Source organism: Aptenodytes patagonicus, unplaced genomic scaffold (genome assembly GCF_965638725.1).
Source record: "Aptenodytes patagonicus unplaced genomic scaffold, bAptPat1.pri.cur scaffold_148, whole genome shotgun sequence".
In the NCBI taxonomy this organism is placed as follows: Eukaryota; Metazoa; Chordata; class Aves; order Sphenisciformes; family Spheniscidae; genus Aptenodytes; species Aptenodytes patagonicus.
The window spans coordinates 83,247-103,251 of NW_027472088.1; the positions used below are offsets into that span (position 1 = coordinate 83,247).

Sequence of the window (20,005 nt, forward strand, 5' to 3'; positions counted from 1 at the left end):
CTCCAGGAGATGGAACCTTACAAATAATCTCAAATATCAGATTATTTGAAACATGTTGTAGGATTTGGCACTCCTTCCTTAATTTTGTAGGTGATGTCCAAGGCATACATTTCTATGCTAGAAAGTGTTTATTAGCCTCCTTTACAAGCATGTGTGGCACAACACTTGACGAGCAACTTTACCACATACTAGATTTTCACTCTTCCTTGTTCTGAACATGACTTACCACAAAAGGCAGAAATTTGTCAAATTAATCAATTTGCATAACTGGCAGCTATGGAAGAAAAAACAGGCAAGTTTGAGCTGCAAGAAATGCTGCAGTTAAATGTGAAACCAGGTGAAGTCTGTTTACATATTCTTGTTATCAAGCTACAGTTAGAAATGCATTTGCTGTGTTGTGTTGGTTTTGCAAACCAGGACCTACTTTGCATTACTTAAGAGGATTTTCTGAGCCTTGGGGCTCAACTCAGTTACCCAAGCAAAGGCTCCCTGTTTCACTAGGGATACCTTGCAGTATGGCTTGACCTCCAGCTACCAAACCCATGGGGCCCTCTGCAGCACTACACTTTTAAGGGACATGAATAAAGTTTCCATCTGTCTATATGCTAAGTCTTTACATCGAGCTAGCATTCATTCCTACAGCACCATGCAAATCTGTGGAGTAATTTTGCCACTTATAAACTCCTGCTTACAAAACTTCTATTTTCAATTACATAAATTGTGGCAATGGCCATCACTACTGCAGAACTGAACTCTCCCCTGCTTGACAGACTGATTCAGAGAACATGTTAGGAAGTATTTTAGTGTCAGCCTGAGGTGGTTTTTTTAAGTATACACAAGTAGTTAAAAGTTGCTCAGCAGTTTGAAAGTTAGTAACCAAGACTTACTACCAGGGAAGAAGAAAAGAAGAGGGCAAACAAGATAAAGGCATTTTCCAGTCTTATCACACAGCTCCCCAGCACACAGCTGGAAGTTACTTTGCACCTTTTTTAAGGCATTTGATACCCAACAGAGTCACACACAATCTGTATATCAGTGTTGGCTGCATTCATCCTGCATGCTCTCTGCGTGTAACTTCCGTAATGAACACCAACTTTATATTCTATACTATAGCTCAGCCCGCACATCTACGCATGCGGATACAGCGTCTCCTTACTCTCCACCAGCTGCATGCACAGACAAGCCCTGAAACTGGTCTGCAAGAGCCCACATGTAGTCTTCTCCTAATTAGATTGAGATAGGTGATAGATAAAGCCTGAACTTTACCTTTTCAGTCCCATGAGAGGCACTGCTGAAGAAACCTGCACTGTACCACTAGCACTACCAGAGCAGCAGAGAGAAGGAGACAGGTTATGAAGGCAGATGATCTGCTTTCCACTCTTGGGAGAATGCACAGATAGGGCAACACATATCCACGGTACTGAGTGTGCCATGGGCTACAACGCCAGAAATACCAGTCCTCTTAACACCCATTGCTAACTTGCATTCTCCTTGCATTGCACCAACACTTGCTCCTTCTTATTTGTCATCAGCTTTGGCAATTTTCAGGTTCTGAAGAGTCTGGAGCAGATTCAAGCAGCAAAAGAAAAATCTCGGCAGGGTGGCAGCAAACAGCCAGCCAAAACAAACAAGTCGGGTTTAGAAAACCACTCTAGTTCATCTCTGAGAATAAAATCAATCACCATTTCAGCACTGTGGTCCTCTGCCCTTCCAGGAAATGGACTAATTCCTTAATCTTGCAGCATATATATATACACACACACACGTTTCTTGCCATTAAAGAGTATAAAATATGAAAGTGCTGTGAAGACTTCTTTGCTAGTACCAGGGCCTACCTGTGTTGCAATTGCACCAAAGTAAGCCAAGATTTGCTCCAAGAACAGCAGTATTCTGACCTAGTATGAAGGCAGTACACAAGGACAATTCTCATACTAACATATTTAGGAGATAGTGCGATTACTCTGTGTTTATAGAGTAGCAAAATAATTAATTGGTCTCTCTCAAATATCTGAAAGCCAGGGCTATATTAATCTACAAAAATGACCATAATCCAGATTCTTATGGTCAGGTGCATGATGAACTCCCTGGGGGAGTCTGGACTTTTGTGTGCCACATTTGAAACACAGCAGTGTGAATCTCAGTTCTATTACACGGGCATGGATGGGGGAAGCATATTCATCAATCAACACAAGCTCTTTTTTTCTAAAGGAATGTGGTTTGTGATGCCGGACCAGTAGGCATCAAGCCCCTTCCTGCCTGTCATGGGAAGAGGGGCTCATTCTCAGTCAGTGCTATTGACTGCATCTCCATAAACGTCCATTACCAAGACATTCAATTTGTGGAATTTACAAACAAAAAGGCAAATGGCTAGAATAATGTATTTGTATAATGATCGTACATTTTATGAGGTATTTGCTTACTATAAATTAACTGTAAGATCTGGGAAAGGAATTTGAGTCTGACCGAAAAATATAACAGACAAACAAATAAGGTTTTTGTGACTGCAAAGAAAGCCTTGTGAAGGGAGACCAACTGCTGCATGTTCATGTGAGATGTAAGGAGTTCTTTCCTAAAGATAGCATTTAATTTTTAGAATTTCTGATGCTTAACAGTTGCCTTTTAAAGTAATTTACCATTTTAAAGTATTACAGGAGGAAGCAATACAGCTAAAATGAGTGTATACCTTACTGAAACTAATGGGGTTAATATGGCACCGACAGGACAGGATTTGACCTTCAAAGCCTTTTTTCAAGAAATGTTACCAAGTCCATTTAAAAGCTGAATAACAATGAGCAATCTCTCTGAAATATCAGGGTCAGATTTCAAGACTGTGTAAAGCTGTTCACCATACCAAAATGGGACTTTAATATTACCTAATAAAGGTCAGATCCCAACAGCAGCACTGATGAAGCATTCCACCTTTGAAATCACTGATGTTACCTTACACGTGACCTGCCTGCTCTGCCCACCTGCGCTGGCATCCTGCAAGGTCGGCACTCACCAAAGTGAGAATGACTCAGGGCTGAAGGTTAAAGGATGCTTAGTTTCAGCCCCAAAGTGTTAAACTCATTTAACGTGAGTACAGGAGTGTGAGCATAAATACTAAGCCTAAACTGGCCTCTCTGCCACATGCCAGAATTTTTCAGCATACCAAATTATTCACACTGAAAAGCAAATGTAACTGGTTGACTCCAAAAGCTCCTACTCATTTTAACTGGTTGGTTAAATTCATCAAGAATAAGAAAAACAGTAGTATAAATCTTTTTTCATCTAAATTGGTTAGTTTCACCTAATACCAAGGCAGAGAGAGTCCCTGCCTGTCCCACAACGGATTCTTGGTCATGCCACAGTACAGACCTGCCCCTCTTGTCCCCGGGGCCACGTACAAAGGAGAAAGAGTGCAGGCACTACCAGGAAAATTGCTTCCCAGGGCCATAGGCAAAAGTCCATATTTCAAGAACATATGTAAAGCACATTCATTAGTTTAATGCAACAACCGAAACTTCTGAGACCGGTGCACAAGATTTTGGAAAGTCTCCATATTTATCTTCCACCTCACTTAAAGATACAAGCAAAAACACAATTTGCTTGTGACCACAGTCAATCCAAGCTGATTGAAATTAAACATTTATGTAACCTTCTAATATAAAACCTAGTCATCGCTAATGTTTACTATACTTTTCTTTTGATTTCAATGCCATGAGTTAAGACAATGCTTATCAACTTTGACCCAGAACCAGTGAAAGTACAAATTTTATCATTATTACATGAGACATTACTTAAGTGTATGTTATCTTCAATGAAAACAGTTCCTCAGAGTAAATCTCTTACAAAATCATTTGGCTAGAATACTGTAGTTTTGAATCTGGAAATGAAAACTAGTAGTTTCATGTGAGGCAATTCCAACACAAGGAAAATTAATGCACATTGCAGAGGAAGAATTCTTGGATAAGCGGGAGAACTATACTAATCTTCAGCTGCTTATAGGCCATAAACAAGATGTTTTATAGAGGTAGCTGAAGAATTACAATTGGGTCTACTTGAGCTTTAGAGAGAAATAGCCATCAGCTGAAAGCTTGATAGCCAAATACTGACAGCATTTGGCAGAGTTGTTGGGTGGGTGTAAGGCTTTCCATGCCACCAAGCAGATAATGGATTGACTTAATACTCTTATCTAAAAGTCCTCCTCCCAGTGATTTCTCAGAATCATTATTAAAAAAAAAAAAAGACTCCTTAAACACCATTAAACTAGCTGAAAATTTCCCATTCTGCTTGTTCGATGCAAAAGAGTTCTTTAACCTTATGGAAAGAGTCATAAGAAATTACCATTATATATAGTAAGCTCCATTTTCATTAAAAAGATGTTTTCAGTAATGAACTTTACTTTTTTAATGACAAAGTAGACAAGTTTGAACATGAGTCTTCTACGAAACCCGTCCTCCCAAAACACAAGGCCTGTTTCAGGCACACAAGGCTATCCGCTTTTGCCACTAAGCTAGCTGGAGATGACACGCTTTCCATTTCAGTGTTTGCTTTTCAGGAAATTCTGTTCCCCACTGAAGCAAGGTTTCTGTTTCTGGAATTTCTTTTGCATGTGCCATGTGCTATCGGCACACAGTAGGTTTGGTATTAAGCATAATAAATTCTATGTTACAAACCACTGACAGCAAAATATAATAGTTTCCTAAGTCCCTGTAGGATGTCTCAATCAGAACACGAATACAAGAAGCACTTTTGATGCTTCACTTCATACAAGATGTGTAACTCCATAATATTAATCAATTTAACTTGTGCTCAGAAAATTATTCCAGTAAGTAGCACATACAATGTCTTTCAAAACCCAGACAGAAACTAACATATAAATAGTGAGAGGTGAGAAGAAAAGGAAACTGAAGTATAGCCAGCTGTTCTTGTTGCAAGAGCTCATTCATTTTCTTCTCAATTCTGTTCCCTGCGTATGAGCCAGCTCCAGTCAAACTCCAGCTCCCCTGCTCCAAACACAGCTGATGTTGTTGCTCACAATGAATATAAGGAGGAGGTGAGTGCTATTACAGCTCAATGCCAGGCTGTAGCCCTCACACGGTGCTATTGAGCTTATTACTCAAAAAAATACACCAAAAGCATCTCGGTGACATACTAAGACCAGAATATATGGCGTAAAATTGGCTTAAAATTTCTTGGACTATGTATGATATCCACAGCAAATGCCATTTTTTCCCCATCTGGTACTCTTCTGTTCCTTTTCGACAGTGCTCACTGATGATCCTGTACTGAGCACTTACTTGCCTTTTCAGTTTATTTGGTTTTTGGTAACCTGTTGACTTCCCTAACAGCACTGGAGGCACGCCTTCATCCATTTCTTTCCTGCAGCTCTCCCAGAAGAGTTTCTGTACTGGTCCCCAATGTCTGGTGGCCGACACCAGGCTGTAAAGTCCCTGTACTGGGCCACAGAGACCCCATGCTGGGCTGCCAAGTCCCCGTGCTGGGCTGCAGCCACCCACAGCCATCGCAGCAGTCAGGGGCTGCCGCTCCACCTCCAACCTGCAGCTATCAGCATGCCCCAGAGTGCTGACTTCAGGTGAAAGGAAACATTTCCCTAATTGCAAAGCCACAAAAGTTGGCTCCTCGAGGGCTATGGAAAGGGAAGGAGGAGACACGCAGCAAACGAGGAGGGGGAAAATCCACAATGAGGTCCAGTGACAGCCAAAAAAAGCAGGGAAGGTAAAGGTGCAGCACAGATGGCTAACACAGGAGAGAAGATGCAAATTCTTCTTCTTGAAATAAAATTTCTACATAGTGACCTCCTACAAAATAAAGCTTATCCTAAGCACTTATTACTTATCCTTGAGACATACTCGTGCCCAATTCAAACAACCTTAGTGGAAAGGCGTACAACACTGCATACAAACCTATTACTTGTGCAGTATTGGTCTCTGGAGATGCAAGCAATAACTTGCCCTATGGGTGGTGACAGTAAGGCTACGAGGTTTCATTTGATGATTTCCATTATTTTTAAGATGTATATTACACACAGAGCAACAGTTCACAAGAGCACCAACTTTCATAACAACTTTTAAAAGTTACTGATGCAAATCCTCCCCTTTCATGCAACTGTTTATACTGTTAAAAGGTTTTAAACCCGGAGTTGCCGGAGCCATAAACAATTATTTTAGTACTTGGTAATTCAAAACTACAGTCAAACAACCCTGAGCCCTTTTGAATGCAATCAGCACCCCTGCGGTTCACAACAGCAACACAAAAGCAACCAGCACTCACGGCAACAAGGGAGAAGGAATTACTGTTCTGTGTGTTTTTCTAAATTGCTCCTTTTTTGCTGCATGAAGGGGTTGCAGCCAGAACTGCACACGGCACGACCAGGCTGCAGCGGGGCAGGCAAGGCAGCTGCGGGCTGGTAGCCTCAGCGTGCTGCCCACGCACCCCCATCAGCCCGAGGCCCCCGTGCTCGCCAGGCTGTCTGCAGGGAGCGGCTGCCTCCCTGCAACACCCCAGAGCAGCCGCGTTAGCAACTGCTACCGCCTAATTAGGCACTCCATCACCATCAGTGCGTCCCAGTGATGGAGTAAAACCCAGTAATTCCACCGGGCAGTGAACAATTGCAGACCCAGGGGCTCTGTAATGTTGCTGCTTACAAATTCATTCACTGCGATGTGCTCGGTGAGTCACAGCCGCTCCAACCCGTAGTGTCGGAACAAAGACAAGGGGCTCCAGGGGGGCGTCGCAGCTCCCTGGCCCCCCAGGCAAAGGCAGGAAAGGGGAAAACGTGCAGCGGAGGTTTGCTGGTCCTAAAGATAGCGCAATTACTTTTTTCCCCTATCCTTCTCTCAGACTTTGGCTTAGCGCCAACACCACCAATGCTTTGGGATGGCGGTTTAGGACCTTTTTGGTGGCTTTGGAAGAGAATTGGTCATCTCAGGCACAGCACAGACAGACTGGGAATAGTCAATAAAACATAAAGCCTGCTCACACATAAGACGATCTTTATAAAATTCCAATTACTGCTGGCTTGTTACCTAAGAATCCCTAAGAGGTAAGAGATATTGCTCGCTGTGAGGCCCGGGGTAATGAAATTAGAAATCCTTTCATGAGTAAGCATACACTAGAAAGCTACATTTATTTGGCCTACATATTTGAAACTGTTCAAAAGGTTATTGTCTCACAAAATCTGGATCAGAAATTACTACTTATATTTGCCTTTCTCTAACAAGGAGCTATATTCAGGGTCGTTTTTAATTCCTCAGTGATCAATTAGAATACTACAAACACTACTGCAAAGAAGTCTCATTTAAATTCTGTTTTCTGAAGAAGTATCAAACATGCATACAAAAAAAATACTCTCAGATACATACTATAAATAACCAGCAAATGCAGTCCCCTTGAGAAACCTGGTGAGCCCAACAGCATTGTTTGTTCAAGTGGTTAATTTGTACAAGAAAACTCCCATCTTATTTCTATAGTTTGTCTCCAGCATGTTCTAATTTCAGAATTGAGATCAAACGTTCTTGTTGCAAACCACGGATGGAGCTAACTTTTCACAAATTATGTTTACCTCTACAAAATAGGTACACGGGATGGGTTTCCAAAAATATTCTGATGCCGTCATAGGTTAGGCACTCAACTCCAGTTGAATTTATTATTTCAACATACAAGATTTAAACTATCTTGGTAACTAAATCCCATGAAGTTAAGGATATCTGAAAACCCTAGCCTGTGTTCAGTGTCACTGTGGAAAACCTGTCCCATGCAGATGCTGCCTTTTGGGCTTGTGCTAGTGCCAGCAGTGCCGCGCTCCTCCAGGGCAGGATGGGACACCGATACTGCCAATACACATTCCCCAGCCAGGTGTGAATGTTTCATCCTGTTTCACTTTTTCTTCAAACATTCTCTGCACCTCCCCTTGGTGCCAACACTTATCACAATCAACTTCCTTATAAAAAACTGCTCCAGCCAACTGCATGAGTAATAGTCCTTGTGCTGCAGCAAAAAGAACTCAGTGTATAAAATGCACTATCAGCGGATGGGAAATCTGACTATGCCACATCATTGCACCAGATGCTGGGGAAAAAAGACATTGCTCTTCAGAGTGTATTTAATGAAGGCAAGACCAGCAAGATCTGAAGGAACATACATGTTTGTCCCACCTTGTACTGCACATTGTACCTGCTTGCCATGGTCCCCAGTGATTCGTAGCCTTATCCATAAGATCACACTGAAGTGAGGAGCTGTTATCTTCATTTTATGGGTAACTCAGGAAGACAGAGAGCCACCTTCTCAAACATCTCTAATTACTAGATTGGCAGGTACTGGGGTTTAAAAAGAAAAGACCTCAAGACCTAAGCATTTCTGTAAGTTGTTTAGGCTCTTTAAAATCTGCATACATCTGACTATGACAGGTTATGCAGACAGTTTTTAGTAAAGCATGGCGCTGAAACTTGGCATTCTGCATACCAGGCTTGTGCTCGCACCACTCCACAGATCTTCACATCTTCAAGAAATGATCCTCTAAACTATTTTCTCTAACGAAAGATCATGAGCTCCTGGTTCAATATACAGCTACCACTTAAAATACTCTATAAGAGTTAAGGACCAAAACAGCACCATAAAAGCCTGACACAAAGGTATTGCTAACCAGGACCTCATGACCTTTGGTTAATATCTCCATTTTACCAAGGAGATGCACATGATGACTGGAAGAAATTCTGCTGTGAGGAGGGGTTGGGCTCACCAGGGGGATTCTTGCAAAGAAAGAATAATGCTCCAAATTCAGAGCCCCCAGCTTTGAGAGGCACACTGAAGCCCAGGCAGCTGGAAAACCAGCAGCAGTGGTCTGACCCATAGCAGTTCCCAAAACACAAACAGGCAAGCAGCAGTCATGCAGCAACATGTCCAGAGAGATCGTCTAGACACAAACACCAAACCATCAACACTGACCCCAAAAGTATGCTCCTGGGTAGGGCAAGTCTGGATACTCAAAATTCAGCTGCTGCCTACATGCCTAGGCTGGCAGGCTAGTTCAGCCCTCCTGACCCGTGCTCAAATTCCTAAGTGGGACTATTCAAAGCAATTGAGACAGGCCTAATGCTGCAACCACTGAAAGCAAGAGCTTTGGAAACAGAAAGCCAGGCCACATCTGGCAGTTCAGTGCCTGGAGATTTGATACTTTTGGCTACTGTTTATTTCAGGGTCTGCAAACAATTAGTCTGAATACACTCCTCCATGTCATCAGGCAGGCTTTGGTTTTCCTTGCACCCTTTGCTCACAAATTCATGCCACAAGCAGTGTGTAATGCACACACTTGAAATTACTGGTCTTGTTAAAATGGAAAGTGCCAAGAGGGCCCATCCCAGCACACACGGTTCCCTTCATCTTGCTGTCCAACCTCAGTCCCTACTTATGCTTTTAGATATTGGAAGGAAGACAAATAAAAAGACAGGGAAACACAACTGTGGTGACTACTGCACCTCGGGCAGGTTTCCTTCCAAACCTTGCGTGCAGGGGGGCAGACCTAGCCATGCTTCATCCCGCAATGCTCCGCTTGAGCACAAACTTGAAATGACAGCTCCGCCATCAGCAGGGCTGGTTGGCAGTGGCCCAGCAGCCCAAATCTGCCAGCCGGTCCCAAAGAGGTCCCTGCACGAGCTGCTCACGTCTTCACCACCAGCTGGGCCAGTGGAGCTGGACGAGGAGGGGGTGGCAGCCCCTGGCCATGGGCGCTGGGGTCACAGCATTGAGGTGAGCAAGGGAAGGGGTCTAGGAAGAGGCTGTGCACTAGAAGCCATGAGATGATCAGCCCCCCACATACCACACATGGCATTTTTTAATTAGGAAACAGTTGCATTTTTTCTTTTTCCTCCTAAACTAGCATCTGGCTACCTAATAAGGTATGAATGCCATTTTTGGCAGATCTATTTCATGGCTCTCTCTTAAAACACTTCTTAATTTTATAGTATTTTAGTCTTCCTCTTTCTATAAGTATCTCAGCCTGCCTTATGCCCATTCACGCTATCTTCCTCTATAATCTTACCATCTCAGAACTTTACCACTGTCACCTGGGGCTGTAATTCATGCTGATTCACACTTGCTGGCCCAGAGGCTTTTTCTCCCCACACCCCACTCTCTGAGGTTTATTTTTATTCCTCAGTTACCCTAGTTTGAGGGCTCAAAGCTGATTTTTTTCCTGTCGCAGAGAGAACTGGGACGAAGTAGACAACATAGGATTAAGCCTGAAGTAATTCAAGTAAATGTGAAAGAGCACTTCACCCGATACCAAAAAATACAAACTCTATTTGCAATTACTTTGTGTTTCTGAAGCACCATCCATAGCATTCTCCCACCTCCAGTGCATTTTATGGTGGCAGCAGGAGGGACGAAGGGTCGGTGTGCTCAGGGAACGCCTCGGAAACCCTCACTGCAGGTCTGCTTTATGATCTCGTTTCCTGTTTGTCCTCAGTTGAGAAATTCAAGGTCATCTTTCTTCACGAGCCTCAGTATCAGCAAACGTGCAGTAGATGGGTTGGTTGAAATCTCAACTACATCCTTAGAAGTTACATGAGAGCCTCCCAGTACCTCCTACCTGATCAGGATTCACATGGATAAATGCCATTCTCACATCCACATCTCAGCTCGCAAATATTTACTTGGTGCAATTTACTTCAGTTGGAGAGCAATTATCCTTATCTTTAAAAGCGACCATGATAAACTCATCCACAACTGGTGATTTTTTTTAAGTGGAAAAATACCTCCATTCTGAAACACAATGGTTCCAGCTAGACACAAATTGCTATTCAGCCTGCCAAAACCAGAATGCAAATCATAAAACATTCACAACGAGGCTGTTTGCTACCTGAGTTACATTTATCCAAGAAACAGCACTCTACTGGCAGAGCATAGGGAAATGGAAAAAAGTGGGAAAATCATAACAAAACTTGACAGTAAGATCTTTAAAGATGTTTTATTCAACCCTCCCCTGTTCAGGGCATTTTTAGGATGAGGAAATAGGAAATACAGAAATTAAAACTCCCTCTGTTTGCTGCTCTTGCAGTAAGTGACAGGATAAGATCAACATTTGGGAAGAGACTCTATAAAGACAATAGTCTCCATCAATCTCATCCCTTCCCTTGGTGAAAGTACTTAATTTACACTTTCTCAGCTGAATAATTACCTCTACTTTACACTTACAGTTCCTTTAGGAATGGAGTAATTAGCATTTGCCACAGAAACTTCAATAGGTCTGTATGTTGCTGAAGAAAGTTGCTCTTTAGTCTATATTCAGGATCTATGACAAGTGCACTCACACACGGCGTAAAAGACAAATGTTTCCACAGCAGGGAGTGCTGCAGGCTGGCACAGAGCACAGGGTGGCAGAAACCCCTGAGCAGCAGCAGCCGCCCCCATCAGAGGCAGGAAAGCATCCACTGGGCTCACGCAGCCCTGCGGGGCTGGTGCTGCACTTCCCATCTTGCAAATGGAGAAACCAGCTCCCCAAAGTCACCATTTTACCAGTGAGTTTGCAACAGGGCCCCTTTCTGTGACGGCAGCAGCACCTGCATCTTCCCTGGGGGCCGTGAGTGCTGCTGCTGTCGCAGAGAGCACTGGCCTCACACAGCACCCAGATAATCAGCAAAACGGCTGGTCCAGAAAAGCTCAGAGCAGCCAAAAAAAAAGGAGAGGGGAAAAAATTCCCCAAACAAATGGCAATTCACTGGAGTCCATGAGTGAAGACACTAAATAGATCATCTTAGCTGGCTGATGCGTAATACAGTGCAATATTACATCTCGTGGTATATGCTTGTGTCTTAACACCAGCAGCTTTTTAGATGCAGAGCTATTTCCATTCCCGGGCCGGGCAGAGCTCAGCACATACCCCAGGGCAGCCTCGCTGGGGACAGGGCCTCTCCAGGGACCAACGACAAGGGAAGCAGCACGTGCCAGCCTCACAGAGTCGTACTGAAACACAGATGAAAATGAAGCGCAAAAGGAGAAAGAGAATCAAAACACAAAATTAACTTTTCCTGAGCACCAAAGTACTCCATGTTGTTTCCACTGTTAGATTACATATGAGCCATCAGAGATTTGGGAGATGAAAACTCAGCTGCATATAAAACCAAAGTGAGATACATAAAATATAAGTAATGAAGCCAAGTTTTTAACCGAAGGCATCAGGGATCCAACCACAGCTGAGTTCTGGTGCCAGGATACAGCTAATAGGAAGAACAAATGCAATAGCCGTCTAACTTGGGCTGAATTTTTAGTGGCAGCAAATGTTTCTGTGAAGCCTCCTATACTTTTCTAAACTCTGGAGAAAAAGAAAGACTAAAAAAAAAAGGAAAAAAACTAAAATGTCCCTACAGTCACAAAAATGTATCTCAGTGACTTAGGAACCTAAATAAATGTATGTTTCCAGAAAAAAAGCAATTAAGATGAAATGTTAATAAATGTATTGATGATTTCAAGGAAGGAAAAACCCAAAATAAAGAAAACCCATCCCCATACACAGACTGATGAGAAAACCAGGAAAATTCAATTAAGTGCAAAAACGCCAAACAACCCCCTACCCCAGCCCTCCTCTCTGAGGCAGCCACTGCTGGAAAGGCACAGCCACTTCCAGCCCCTCGGGCTGCACGCACCTTCCCTGCTGTCCTGGTTTCCGCTGGGATAGAGTTAATTTTCTTCCTAGTAGCTGGTACAGTGCTGTGTTTTGGATTTAGCATGAGAATAATGTGATAACACACTGATGTTTTAGTTGTTGCTACGCAGTGTTTATACTAAGTCAAGGACTTTTCAGCTTCCCATGCTCTGCCAGAGAGGGGGCGCACAAGAAGCTGGGAGGGGGCACGGCCAGGACAGCTGACCCCAACTGACCAAAGGGATATTCCATACCATGGGACGTCATGCTCAGGATATAAGCTGGAAGGCATTGGCCGGGGGGCAGCGACCACTGCTCAGGGACTGGCTGGGCATCGGTCGGCGGGTGGTTGCATCACTTCCCCCCCCCCCCCCTTTCCCTTTCTCTCTCTCTCTCTCTCGTTTTACTTTCCATTACAATTTATTATTATTATTCTATTATTTCAATAGCATTATATTATTTCAAGTATTAAACTGTCCTTATCTCAACCCACGAGTTGTCTTACTTTTGCTCTTCTGACTCTCTCCCCCATTCCACCGAGGGGGGGGCAGGGTGAGCAAACGGCTGCGTGGTGCTTGGTTGCTGACTGGGGTTAAACCACGACACCTGCGCACTGCGACCCTCTGCAATCACACAGCATTCACAGCTATCAAAACACCCTCCCCGAGCTGTGAGCGATGGCCTCTGCACCCCACAGCACCCTGCTGACAGCTGGTTGAACAAAACCTGCACTCGCTGCTTCTGGGAGCCCACGGGCAGGACAGGGTACGGCTGGTGGCCTGGAAGCGCCTACTTGTTTTGGGACACAAACGACCCTATGCCTGCATGAGGGCTGGCTCACATCGCACCCCAAAGAGCTGGACAGGACCTGAACCGTGTCTTGGGGCCGCCCATGTGCAGCCTCCGAGGAAAAGCCCAACTGCACCCCAGAGGTGCAGCACCATCCCGCTGCAAGAGCAGCAGCCTCATTAGGAAACAGCCTCACAGATTTTAAAAATTAGGGGATTGATGCAGTTTACATCATGCTGCTGATTCTTGAGAGGAGAAAAGAAGTTATTTGGCAATTCCGGTAGATTATGCCATTTTATAGTTAGAAATACATGTACAAAATTTATGTTTTCATTCTATATCTGAAAGCAAACTTAATTTTTCTTTCAAGTCTGACTAATATCTTTATTCACCCTCTATCACTGGCTCAGGAGTCACCAAAGAGACAGAAGATGCATGTGTTTTATTAGTTGAAACATATGGATCTACTCATATGAGTCACAACCACATCAATTAAAACAACAAAACAAGTGAAAATACAGCAGTCCCTAGGCATGAGCGCTGGTGGTAGCCATGTCAAGTGAGATTCCTTATTTTTGGAGAAGGTTCTGTAGTTCCTTTACAGCCTGTGCAGATACGCTTCTATCAACTATTCCTAATGGGAATGGTGGAGCGGATGGGGGCAGGGGCTGCCTGGCCAGGCCCGACTTGCCAGTGGCTGCGGGGTGACACACATGGTGCAGTGACACTTGGCGCTCACTCCCTGAACGTGCAGCAACTCCGTGGGCCAAACAGAGAACCAGCAGCCTCGGAGCTGCATTGTCTACAGCCAAACAGAGGGTGCTGTGCTCCCAAGGGCTATTTATTTTCCTTTCTACTTCTACAAAATTAAAGGAAAATTTATATATACATACATATATATATATATCAGCTAAGGCAAAAATGGCATCCAGTGATTTCCAAGCCTGCTTCTGTAGGCTAGACAATTCATGCCTGACATGACATCCATCACATTTTGCTCCTATCCAACAGGCATCCCAACCTAATCCAAACCCCAACCAGACCTGCCTTAGCCAAGCAGTTCCCAGGAATTACAGACTGGAAATCACCCAAGGAGACTCTAAAATGCAGTAGTTAGCTCTGCTGCTAAACACTTTCACCCCAATAGGCTTTCTTAAACCCTCTCATTGAAAATTTCAGGATGGTCCACCCATCTTTCCTTTTTGAGAGGAAAAAAAGGCAATTTAATTTTAAATAGATTGGTTTTAAGTTACATCAGAAAACAGGTTGTTGAGTATTAGTCCTAACTCAGACCCACGTATTATGCGCAGCCTTGATGCACAGCTCAGATCAGATTTTTGGTAGGCTGCAACAAATAGAAGGGAACAGCTTTGTGCTTGAGCTGCATGGTAAGCAGTGTAAAATCTGACCACAGATGGACTCAAGAGCACCATGTAGGCAGATGCTTTTTGCCACTTGCACTTGCACAGAGCAGATGAAGTTGTTATGGACAGATCCTCTTATTCAGGTTACACAAACTGGAAGGCTGGAATCAGTTCACTACTCCCCTAGGATAATCAGCCAGTCACCCCTGTTCTTTCACATAACAAAAGGAGCTAGAAGTAAAATACAACAGGCATCCGCGAAGAGAAGGTAGCATAGAGGTAAGGCTTGGAGCACATTAACTATCTATTAAATCACTTTTGAAAGTCTACACTTCCTAATGGCATCCCTCTGGATGGTATGTGTGCTCAGCTAATGTTTTCTCATTTCAAGGCATTGCATGCAAACGCTGCTGCCTGGTGTACTCCTACAACGCAGTGAGGTTCTTCAGGCAAGACTGGTTTCCATAGCATTGTTTTGGTGAAATCAAGAAGTCAAGGTCTGACTCAGTTTATAGCTGCTATCACTAATTGCAAGGTCAACATTTACCAAAAAAACATAAATGGAAGTGAAAGAAAGAAAAAGGCTACCATCCTCAGTCATGGACCTGGCACATCTTTTGTTTGGTAAACAGTCATGAGGCGCTGTTTGTGTTGGGACCTAGAGTCCCAGCTCCAAAACTGCTCTCCTCCTATCTCCCTTAAACTTCTTGAGTAGACAGACTAGGCAACTCAAGATGTTTAAGGGCTACCTAGATAACCCAGGAAGAAATATCACTGTCAAGGGAGCAATCAGTATTCTGTACTCAGACTGCAAGTATTATACATCTGAGTCTCATGAGAACATTTTGTGCCACATCTTGAAAAAGGAGATATTACTCTTGATTTGATGAAAAATGAATTGGAAATATAAGCAATATATGTGCTAATTTGTAGCCACGAAGTTTGCATTCATTACAGTAATGAGCATTGCATAAAGCATATAATCAACATTCACTGCAGATGTCAAGAGGAATCCAGAGGCAGAGAGGAAATACGTACACTTGCCACAGTTGATCATAAACATCATAAACTTCCAGCCCCCAAAAAACACAAAGCAAGAGGCAGTCTTTTTTCTCCCTACTAGTCCTCAGGGGTATTTGAGTGTATCTATCAAGTTCTTGTACTAACGAGCTTAGACAGCCTTTCAACCATAGGATAAATATTACAACAAGTGCTGTAAATATTTTCGTAGTAGAAGCACAACTGTTTCACTTCCTCCCCAGCAAAAGACAAAAGCTACAAATGTGATTACATTCAGTTGGTAACTGGAGGATCCAAGCAGATAACTAATTAAATGCTTTTGTGTAGAGTAAGATGTTTCTCTAACACCACATTAGAAATTAAAAGCAAGTAATGGAAGGAAAAGGTTGGAGTTTAACAAATCATCGTCTGAAATGAAGTTAAAATACCAGAAAACACCACCCATAGTCTGCAAAATCAAACCAAGATAGGCAATAGTGAAATGGTATCTGCTATGTCAAATGAAACACAAACCATCTTCTGAAAGAGATGCAAGAAGGTAACTGGAGGTTTGCTTGATTTCATGCCCATGTGGAGCAGTAAGAAGAGAACAGTGGATATGCACCAACGTTATTATGAGTAAATGTTCTCTAGACATCTACACTGGAAGTAGTTCTTACCTTCTGGTAACCTGGGGTTAGCATGAATAGAGTTGGGGTCCCCATCTTCCTCGGGATGGTAACGATAAAGCGTCTGTGACTGCTTTTGGGATGACTGACTACGGTCTTCCTTTAGAGCAACAGGAGGAGAGGTTGTTGCACTGAACTTTACCTTGGGGAAAGCATTTCTCTCGGGCGTTTCATGGGAAGATTTTGACCAACTCGGCTCTGTTAAATTCACCTCTTTCAAGCCTAGATACATGCTGTTCACTGGGTCTTCTTTTCTGGCATGCTTTTTCATTTTAGAGTGGGGGGGTCTGTCTTGCTCATGCCTCTCTTTGTCCCCTTGCTTCCCCTTTGGTCTCCTCTCCAATTCCTCCGGGGGCTGGGGTGTCTCAGTGGTGGCCGTGGTGTGCTCCGGAGGAGCACTGGTGGTTACTGGTGCTTCCTTATGCGTCACTTTCTGGAGGGATGCTGCAGTGGTGCGGGGCACCCTCTTTCGCTCACTCCTTTCTGTGGCACTGCGAACTTCAGAGGGGACGTTAGGCACTGGTGTGGTGAGTGGCACAGCCGTTTCCTCGGTGTATGGATCAGCCGGAGCCAAAGCTGAAGGAGAAATGCTGGCTGGTAGGTAGTCATAATCCTCACTTTGCTCTTGGCTGATGCTCTCTTGCTCTAGGTGGGACGAATAACTCCTGTATTTCTTTGGAGACTCCACCTGGGTGTTGTCTCCTTCTGGTGCTTCCTGGTCGTAGCTGTACGGATCGTCGTAGTGCCTCTCTGGTTCGCTATCTTCAGCATCTATTGGACTTGCAGTGTTTAAGGCAAACGTATTACAGTCTGGAAGCTGGTAGCACATCAGCTCACCGCCAGCGTTCGGGCAATGGCAAACCTTGCAAGGGGGCATGTGGAAGGTGTGCCCTGCTACGTACTTCTGGCCCTCATGGAGGCAACCTATTCTCCCACACTGAGGACACCCGTCAGCTGGCACCACCGCATCAATGCAGTTTGGGGGCAGCTCTGGGCACAGCATAAACTGGCAGCTGATCTTGCCTCCTCCCTTGGGGCACGAGCACTCAGTGCTTCCGAAGTCCACAAAGTAAGACTGCCCTTCGGGTACTTTGCCGTTGATAAAGCCCACGTTGACGCAGTCGTAGTACTGGTAGCCTTCGCACGTGCAGCCGTGCTGCAGACATGTGGCACAGCACTCGCCAGGCTCCAGCACGTCCTCGATGCAGTTGTCCAGGGGCTGGCACTCCGCGCCCGTGCAGTCCCTCTGTGCATGGGAACTGCCAGTCCACAGCAGCACAAGGAGGATGGCATTCAAACAGCTCTGCTGCCAGCTCTGGTACCTATCCATAGTCTTCCCAAACAAATATAGCTCCAGTCCAAACTTGCACATTTAATGGTTTTTTTTTCCTAGAAGGCTGTAGCTTCAGCTCCGAATCTGCAGTGTTTTCCCAAGTTACCTTTTCTCATAGATCCTAGAGTTATGAAAGAAAACTCTGTTAAAGACTATACTCAGCACATATCCTGTTAAACATTAGAGGTCTTTAAAAGTTGGGACAAAATCCAACATCTGGAAACCTAAGTACGAAATTAATCGTAATGTCTTCCAAGCATTGTAGGCACTAAGTTTGGAGTTGCATGCTTCACCTCCACCCCCATTTTGAAAGAAAAAGAAAGAAAGAAAAAGGAAAAAAAAAAGGAAGAAAAAAAAAAGAAAAAGAAAAAAGGAAGAAATAAAGAAAGAAAAAGAAAAAAGAAAGTAAAAGAAACAAAGAAAAGAAAAAGGAAAAAAAGAAAGAAAAAAAGGTTGTGACTGTTTTCTTTTGAATCTGTTCACAGAATGTATATATATTCCAATAAAAAGAAGGCATTTATACTTCAATGCCTTTTTGTTAATCTTTCTAGCTAAAAAGAGAAAGATTTTTTGGCAGATAATAAGTAAATACACAGTTCTTCCTCTGCAGATGTAAGTTTAAGATAACTATTCTTTAAGTTTTAACTACAAAGACCCAAATCTTAAAGATCTTTCTTAGACAAAATTTAGCCTTGAGACGTGAGAATTTGGCTGTACACATGTTAACTCAAAATAAGAGGAGTTTTTTTCTGCCTCCTTCCCCCACTGAGCAATCTTTTGCACTTCAGTCTTCAGCATTAAGAGGTTTTTTTTTGCCCCAGCAGTGCTAAAATAGAACTTCTTTGTATATTGCGGTTACTGTGTGTTTAAACATCATATTAGCTATCCTGTAATACATATTAGAGGCCGGACCCTCAGCTCACAGAAGTTGGCACAGCTCCACAGCAGGCCTGTAGCGCACAGAGGGATCGACTCTGACTTCACTAGAGTTAAAACTGTATATGCAGTGGACGTTTACACCAACTGAGGATATGCCACCATTGGCAACCACTTCTTTTATTTTTGACAACACCAGTAATACTTTATAGTGAATTACTATACTATGAACAGAATATATATATATATAAAAATGAATTGACATAATAACACTTTGTTAAAATGTTAAAAGTTTAAGAGTTAAAGTAAATCAGCTGTTGTCCTTTATATCAAAAGCATGCTCAAAAAGCTACACAATTAACATGGAAAAGTAGTTAAAACAGAAAAAAGTTTACCTATTGAATTTTATAGAATTAGCGATCGGATTATTTTTCCAGACCCCCTCCCATCATCAAAAAAATAAAGACCCTAAAACATTTATCTAGGGGGTAAAATGTAGTCACATCACCAAGAATAATAAACCACACACACAACAGGAATCCAGCCAGAAAATCCATTCAGAAAGATTACTTCTCCCATTCAAACTGGGCTTCCAACAAGTCTGCTTCGGCACTGCTGGAAAGCGGCCAGGCCATGGGAGAAGCGTGCCTGTTCTGATAAGATACGGACAAACTGTGCTAAGAATTTCCACAGTTCTGCCCTGGAATTTGAATTACTTCAGTACGTTGTACAGAGATATAATTCTTACAAATGTAGGGTTTCTACTGCTGATATGAGTATATTAGTTGAGTGTGCTAAAGGATACTGATTGAAGGAAAAATAAAATTGTCAGAAAGTATAATAATGGCTTAGAAGAATCTCACTTTTTCAGAACTGCTCTCAAAACTAGGATATTTCATATGAAGGAGAATTTTCAATATATGGTGCTGAAATTAATTCTTCAGAATCCAGCCTGGGAATTAATAATTTATCCTACTTTCAGCAGCTTTTCCAGGTAATCCAAATTTGTAATTATTACATAGCTTTAGCCAGGAAATAATGAATGGAAGGACAATTAAAGATAAGCTTCTTCTGTAAGGGTCCCACAGCAGGATTTTGTCACCGTCCCCTCCCATTGGTACCTCCTGGCTTTAACGCTTCAGCACATGTAAGTCCCTTGGTCAAACTCTGTGCTTGCGAGAGCACTGCTGGTGCCAGCTAAGTACAGCTCTGCCCTGGCCCGTGCCTCCCTCTCCCCCATCAGTGCTTCCCAGGCTCAGAAAGCCCTGGGACCCCGATGTACACCATCTGCGTGTCACAGCCCCAGGCTGGG

The 20,005-nt window shown here is 43.3% G+C and overlaps 1 protein-coding gene across 2 annotated transcripts in view; it reads right to left on the reverse strand.

Annotated features, from left to right (window-relative positions):
• FBLN2 (fibulin 2) overlaps window positions 1–20,005 on the reverse strand; it is a 97,863-nt gene that overhangs the window by 62,903 nt on the left and 14,955 nt on the right. For both annotated transcript variants that reach the window (XM_076363857.1, XM_076363856.1), the window contains exon 2: window positions 16,476–17,938. In XM_076363857.1, the coding sequence (XP_076219972.1) occupies window positions 16,476–17,856 (1,381 nt within the window). In that variant the 5' untranslated portion in view covers window positions 17,857–17,938. The remainder of the gene's footprint in view (window positions 1–16,475; window positions 17,939–20,005) is intronic.